This window comes from Gymnoscopelus microlampas, assembly GCF_963454915.1.
Source record: "Gymnoscopelus microlampas genome assembly, chromosome: 16".
Classification (NCBI taxonomy): Eukaryota; Metazoa; Chordata; class Actinopteri; order Myctophiformes; family Myctophidae; genus Gymnoscopelus; species Gymnoscopelus microlampas.
This window is the reverse complement of record NC_139953.1, coordinates 30697296-30705327: the sequence shown is the minus strand read 5'-3', so window position 1 is coordinate 30705327 and position 8032 is coordinate 30697296. Positions and strand designations below refer to the sequence as shown.

The 8032-nt window shown below is 37.9% G+C and overlaps 1 protein-coding gene across 1 annotated transcript; it reads right to left on the bottom strand.

The window, feature by feature from the left end:
- Positions 1–770: 770 nt before the first annotated feature.
- On the bottom strand, positions 771–7181 carry LOC311062943 (adenylate kinase 7-like; the record flags this gene model as incomplete). The annotated part of the gene is made up of 18 exons (XM_084082163.1): positions 771–858; positions 1004–1162; positions 1405–1622; positions 1762–1959; positions 2165–2230; positions 2321–2449; positions 2941–3046; positions 3389–3517; positions 3715–3864; positions 4201–4278; positions 4652–4742; positions 4841–4929; positions 5037–5120; positions 5249–5350; positions 5451–5545; positions 6127–6241; positions 6842–7012; positions 7098–7181. 18 exons carry the CDS (start codon positions 7179–7181, stop codon positions 823–825), a joined length of 2100 nt encoding a protein of 699 aa, XP_083938289.1. The 3' UTR covers positions 771–822.
- Positions 7182–8032: the final 851 nt, after the last annotated feature.

Genomic DNA, 8032 nt, shown 5'->3' with positions numbered 1-8032 from the left:
TACCATTGATGTACCCCTGCTGTAGAATGACACCGCTGAGATCCACGTGCCAAACTAAAACTAAATCACAAAGAAATAGCCTAAACTATATGAAGAAAACATGTTAGTTAACATAAACCAAAATAAAAATGAAACCCCATATTAAACACTAACACTAATAATCAATGATCAACCACCTTCCACATCTGCCTATTGAATTATCTGCCATTTTCTTTACACAAAACAGATAAAGTCATACTGCATAACATTCATTTTAGTAGTCTGTTTTAGCGACACCCCTTGTGGCTCAGTTGTTATTTATAGCATTTATCTATATGGAAGGAACGCTGGAAAAGGAATGCTGCAGGCGCCTGAGGATATTTTGGAAAGCAACAACACACCATCAGAAACAGTATTTATTGTACTGTAAAATACATGCATAGCCTACATTTATGGTACTGTACCTGTCTGGTACCTATGTCATTTTGCCGTGATATTTTAAAGTGATTTGAAAAGTTGTCAAAAAAACACATTTACAGTATGTATAATGGTTATTCTGAAAATATACCAGTGAAAGACTATATAAAAAATAACTTAAGTTACACAGTATGACTTTATACTTTGTCCTTTTTACATTTATGACTTATTGTCATAATTCACAACATTGTTTTAAAGTATTTGGTTTGGATTAAATTGTATAATTCTTTGCATTTTGGTGTTTGTGTTAAAAATATTGGGGGGGAAATCAAGACAGCAATATGACAGCAATAATAATATATATGTAACTAATTAAACAATGTGACATCTAACTGACCATATCTTCAACAGGTACAGTATAGTATATCAGTCTTGTGAATTGTTCTGCAGAAGATGTTCAGCCTGTGAACAAAACACAGGTGACACAGGTGTCAAAGAACAAATTAGATAACAGCTAGCTAAGCTAATATTGACCCATCATATAATATACTGCATGTTTTGTTTGGGGATTAGCCAGTGCATCTAATTTAGAATAATAAAACTGTACCAAAAAGTCGACCGGATCGTCTGGTTTGACCTTGCAGCACTCTACCATTGCCTCGGAGAGAGAGGGCATCACATATTTCATCAGATAGTTTCTCAGGGGAATAGATTGAGCTTCCAGCAGCTCGTGCTCCTGTCTCTTCACCTCTGACACATTCCTTTCCTTAGAAAGAAACACAGATAGAAGATTTTTACATGCTACACAGGGTGGGAATTTGATCAGTAACTCCTTTCTATCCTAGGGCAAAACTGAAATATTTGTGAAATAGTCACAGTGATTTGTTTCATTTGTTGAAATCATGAGCCACTGTATACTGAAAACCAAAGAGGGGGGGGGGCAAGCAAAATGTCTGCCCGCCATGTGAATATGGATGCATGTGTGATGTGCAGTGTATCCATGCTTACCCACTCCTCATATTGAGCAGCTAGTTGAGCCAGCGCAGCCTCATCCTGCTTCTTCTTCCTGGCAGCATCCAGGGCCAGTCTCTGTTGCCTCTCTTCTTCCAGCCTTTGGCACTCCACTTCCTGCTCTTGCGGGCCGATGCCATAGTTCCTCGGACGCCCAACCACCTCTGTGATCTTCTTCATTACATCTATGTACTCTAGGTCATCTGTATTGACCTCTGGGAGAAGAAAAGCCCATCCTTTCAGTCATTTATACTGTACGTGTATGTGCAAACAACCTCATTCAAACTTTTGCATCTGATACAGGCTCTTTGTGGTCTACATCATAGTCTGTAAACAGTTGAACGCCAGCAGTACCAATGTGCTCTGGGTGGATCTCCATCTCATCGAAGTAGTCCAAAACAGTTTCGTCAGTGACATTGACTCTTCTGTGTTTGGCTAGGCGGGCGACGAATTCCACCTGGGTGTAACGCATCTTCTCTGCCAAGATCTGTGGCAAACCTCGAGCTCTTTCCATGAGAAAGTCGTCTGATGCCTCAAGGCAAAAAACAAATTCTGCAAAACATAGGCGAAGAATGTAACAATGTTTCCCTAGAGTCTTCAATAGTGGGGGTGTGTGTGTGTATATATATATATATATATATATATATATATATATATATATATATATATATATATAAAATCACTGTAATATTTTAGCTCATAATGATCTATGTAGGATTTCACCATCCAAAGTAGAAGAGAGAAAGGCTATATGAACCTGGAGTGATTCTCCTGTTGTACATGGGTATTTTAGGGTTGTAATCCTCACTCTCCATGTCTTCATCTTCATAGAACACAAAATGAAACGCACATTCGGATGAAAAAATAACATCCTTATTTACAAAGCAATCACACAAAACCGTGTTCAACTCACCAGAGAAAATTGACTTGGCTTGCTCATAAGTCTTTGGGAAGCCATCAAGAATGAATCCTTGGTTCCTGCATGGAGCTGAATTCAGTTTATCTTGCAAAATGTGGAACGCAAGTGCATCAGCAAGTCGACCTATGGGACCAAAGTATAGTTTTTTTTTTTTTTTTATAAAATAAAATAAAACAACAACAATTGTTTCTCCCAATTCAGCCATTATGAAAATGTATTCTCCACAAACATCTCTGTATTGTGTCACTGCCGTTGTACCGCCCCCCACCGGGACGATGTAGCGCCTCCATCCTACTCCTCCCATTAAACATCCCCTGCTGACAAGTTCCGCCCCAGCCCTTGCCCAAGTGCCCACCACCCTAGCACAGCAACAAAGATTGCCCTCCACGCCTGGCTTCCTTGCCTAAACACGGCCAATTGGGTTCGTACAGACACTTGGCCAAGCCAGATGTACGACACTGGAATAAATACCTATACTCTGTGGTGGTGGATAGGTACTTTATCCCTGCATCCCCCGAGCGCCCCCAAAAGTATTGATTTAAATTAATAATGGCAAACTTAAGGGCCTCAGATTTCTGTAACTAATTGCTACTCTAAGTAGCTCTACAGCTCACCTCCATTCTTTGCCATACTGTCACGAATAGTTTGCAGTTGGTCTTGTGCAACAGTCACTGATTCCTCATCGTCATATTCAAGGTCACCACCTTTCACGGTTTCTTCCTGAAGCATATACCGTAGACATGTATGGTAACCAAATATTCCACAAAATATGTATTTTCTATTTGTAGAGGTCACTAAACCAATACCAAACATATTGTTTTGTTTCTAAAATACTTGGAATTCCTCTCACAGTTCATTACAATAGAAATATATTTGACAGAAATCATATAAAAGTCTGTCATCATTTAATACAACTTTTCTGCACCAGATATAGCAAGAGTGATACATTCCACAAGATGGCAGTACATATTATATTTTTTATTAAAGTGTATTTGAAGCATGAAATATGATTGCTTAAAATTCAATCAAGTACACAAAATACATAATTTTGCGCTTACTGACCAGTTGTGTGATCCTTTCTTCAAAGACTTCCTTGAGTTTGATGAGGTGAACTTGATAATACTTGCAGAGCTTCTCAGCAACAGTGGTTTTGCCCACTGCAGGAGGTCCACTGAGGCACAATCTAATTGGCTACATAAACAAATTATACCAGACATCTAGTTTGTGACTTGTGAATTGTGACTAGTTAAACGTTTTTATGTTTGTTTTTTGTAACCAACACTGTTCTTGGTTATACATCATAGAATTCCTTTAACCCCTTTAACCAGAACCAACTGTTCCTGTAGCATTCCAATTGGCTTTTCCTGACTGAAGAATTGAACACTCACAAGTAGCTGCCTGGAGTCTTTGTATTCCTTCACAATGTGATTCATGTTTTCTACCATTCCAGCTTCATATTTCCAGGGAAAGTTGAAAGAGTTTTTCAGGACGACAGCCTCCAGGTTAAGGTTGACGCTTAGGTACTCGAACTCTCCATCCTGGAATGTGTGAGATAAACTTTGAATACCACTACTACTTTATTTGATTAAATACAAAAAAGGAAATGGAAAAAGTAGAAGACATCTTCATTAGTGCCAAGGAAAATGACACTCAATAAATGAAGCCTAAATCTATTTTTATAATCTATTTATAGCATAGTCCAAGATGTTAACTTGCACAACTGCCTCCCAAAACCAGGAAATTGAGAATTGAGGCTCAAAACTGTCACAGAATCTCTATGCTATGGTAGTGCTACAAACACATATCAATTTGTATACAAACTAGTATTCTATACTGGATGCTAGTATACGCGAGATGAGTGCAATTTCACATACCTTCAAATCCTTCATGAACCGCGCTTCCACTTCAGGTACTTTATTGATTTTGCCTGGTCCGAGTACAGCACTTATCACCTCAAGAGGCAAGATTCACAGAACAAGACATGTTTCTACAAGCTCACAACGCCTTGCGCTGCGAGGCGTTGTGAGCTTGTAGATTGGCAAAATGGTTTAGTGTAGAAGAAAACAGACCAAGTACAGAGCCAAAGGTCAAGCTTACTATGCATTGAGGGTTTAAGTGGTTAGATGTCTGAAAATACACATTAACAACAGTGCTGTCAAACAAGTCTATGAAGCTTTCTATGAAATCTATAAAATAGTTTAATCTGCAACATTTCATACAATATATAGTGGGGGTCCCTGCTTCATCTCTCTCTCTGAAAAACCTTGAAGACCCCTGGCATAGTGTGCGTGCAAACAATAATCCTTTGTATTCCTATGGTGTTACCTTCACAGTCTCCTCTAGAGTGTTCTTAGAGTCATCCACAGCGAGAATGTACTGTGACTTAGGCCTGAGGTCAATCACATTCTGGATCACCCTGAGGGAGCAAGATATTCAGTTCAATACGGCACAATATTCCACTGAACATATTACGAACTGCAGGTAGATTTGGAGACCAGGTTTTATCAACGTCACCCTCCAAGGTCGTATACGTGAATCATGGGAATGTAATCTGTGCCCGATCCAAAGACAGGAACTTTCGGAGGCTGCATTGACCAAGCTGTCTGAAAATACAAATAAAAGTAGTAAATAAAGAATATATGACAAACGGTCATGGACATGGATGAAATACAGTACTACTCTACACACATCATATTGCGTCTAAGTTTACCTTGAAGAAATAGTGAAACAGGCTCTCTCCTTTCCCATACTGAAGACCACCAGCTACAACATAACCAGTAAGCTTAGACCTTTTCTGTAAGGGAAACAAATAGCAATGATAGAAAGGGAATCAATAAGATGCTGGCTTCGGTTCCAGACTGCATAACTTTACATTTAGCATCCAAACACTGCTCATCTTCTTGGGACAGTTCTGCAACTCACAGCTCTACCCAGTTTGAGTACAAGTTTCTCCAGATTGCAGTGTTTTTTGAAGTTGGGATGGGGCCTTCTCCTCCTGTGATCTTCATCTGTCAGAACATCATCCTGAGAAGAGGAAATGTAATTGCAGTGGTTGGGATTTATGTACAATGTGAAAGTATAAAGTACAGTACTTTTTTTTCTTTTCTTTTTGCTTCAGCCTTACCAGGTCCCTTGGCTTTGTCAATGCCCAGGTCATTACTGTGGAGACCAGGATGAATATTTTCTGAGACCTGAAGCTATCCATCTCAGCATGAAGAGCTATTTATTAAGATAGAAATAAAGACTTATTTTACATGAGCCCATGAGCAGTGAGTATGAAAGGTTTACAGTGTACAAATCACAGATTGGCAGGTAGTCCTATTTGGTTTCAGTCAAGGCTGTTTCGCATTGTTCTATTCAGCAGTGGTAGGAAAAGAACTCAAATTCTTTACTTAGGTAAAAGTATCAATACTGCAATGTAGAAATACTCTGTTACAAGTAAAAGTCCCGGAATTTAAAATGTACTTGAGTAAAAGTACAAAAGTATTGGTATCAAAATGTACTTAAATTACCAAAAGTAGAAAGTAGGCCTACTCATTATGCAAAACGTCCCATCGGCTATTCTCAAATAGCCAGAGTTTAAATAGGGCTGAACTGATTAATGTATGTTTTGTAATAATAATCTATCTAAAGTAACTATAAAGTTTTCAAATAATTGTAGTGGAGTAAAAGTACAATATTTGACTCTGAGATGTAGTGGAGTAGAAGTAAAAGTGTAACAAATTGGAAAGTAAAAGTACCTCAATATTTTACTTAAGTACAGTACTTTCCACCACTGCTATTCAGTGCCCTGCCCTTACCAGTGATAGCCCAGGTCGCCTCTTCAAGTTGATCTTCAGTCGCATGTTCTGAGATATTATACACCACTGCATCACTTTCCACCAGGCGCTCAAGTAACTGCTCTCGTTCTGCCGACTGCAAAATAGTCAAATTATGGCATTGTGTTCACACGTTGAAAATATATTACATTATTTTTGCGTAATTGCAGTGATGGAAGAAGTACTCACATGTTTTACTTAAGTAAAAGTATCAATACCCTATTCTAGAAATAGCCTACTCTGTTACAAGTACAAGTTTGGTATTAAAAAATGACTTGAGTAAAAGTGCAAAAGTATTGGCATCAAAATATATTTAAAGTACCAAAAGTAAAAGTAATCATTATGCAGAAGGTCCCATTTCACAAGTTTTCAAATGTATAAAATGTATAAAGATCCTTTGAAAATAGCAGATCTACAAGTTGTAGGTCTGCTATTTTCAAATTGTCAAAGTATGTATATAGGTCTGAAGTGGTTTTGTAAAAATAATCAAAATCTACAAAGTAACTAGAAAGTAAAGTTTTCAAATAATTATAGTGGAGTAAAAGTGCAACATTTGCCTTTGAGGTGTAGTGTAGTGGAGTAGAAGTAAAATTATTGAAAATTGGAAGTACTTATACAGTAGACCTACTTGAGTACATGTACTTAGTTACTTTCCACCACTGCATGCATATTTTCATATTGTAGTAATTGCACTCACCGAATACTGTTCCCGAAGAAAACTGTCTATTTCTTCGCTGAAAGAAGACACAGTTCCGACTATTTGAAACGTTCCATGATGGTCATAAAGTCGGTGTTCTTCTCGGGGAGATGCTGTGTTCTCTGCGTCGCCATCCTCCGACAACTCTCCAGGTGTACATGTTGACAAAAACTGTTGGAATTGAATCAATTGATATCAATTAATAATAATTAGATCGCCATCTAAGCGGTCAAAATAATACCGTTTTTTCACTTACCTTTGCAATGTATTTGGAGGAATATGTGTCAACGTTGCTGACAAAAACACGTTTAGGTCGAACTTGTTCCCTCATGTCGTCCATTTTTACCGTTGATACCGAGAAGGAGGACGCTTTGCGGTCGCTAGGAGCAACGCATTGAAGCCCCCGCCTACTGTACTTAAAAAGTACAACTTTGAGGATTTTTTACCCTTTTGCAGTATTTTTTTTTGTTGCATTTTTACTTCTACCCCACTACCAATTTTGTACATTAACTGCACTACAAGTTAGTTACTTTGTAGATGTTGACTATTATTACAAAAAAAAACATTTTTGAAAATAGCCGACCTACAAAAGCTCACAATGCGTCGCCATGCAATGGGTTGTGAGCTTGAAGATGGCTATTTTCAAAATATTTTTTATATATTTTGAACTTGTGAAATGGGACTTTCTGAGCACTTTTACTTTTGGTAATTTAAGTAAATTTTGATGCCAAATGCCGATACTTATGTACTTTTACTCAAGTACATTTTATCCAACCAGGAGAGAAGCCCACAAAGATCATTTATAAGCTTTAATTTGAAAGTGTTCCAGTTACAATTTTGTCTGCTCATTTGACACTGGTGGAAAATTGCTTTGCTCAGGCTAGGACAATGTCGGGTCTCTGCTCTGTCATGTAAAGTGTCTGAAGACAACTTGATGTGATTTGAAATTGAATTGAATTTTCAGTTTCATGACCATCAGGAATACAGAGCAATTTAATATTATTTTAATACAACAAGGCTTGGGAATAGCCCTCCACCTCCATGTAGCCCAGCACATGCTAAACTTAAGGATGTCATCAACTATGATGTCATTATATGTATAAATTCCTCAAATCTCTGTGAGTGTTTGTATAACATTGGTAATTATGTTGACAAAAAGGTTTCTCCTGATCTGTGTACTGGTTGTGGCCT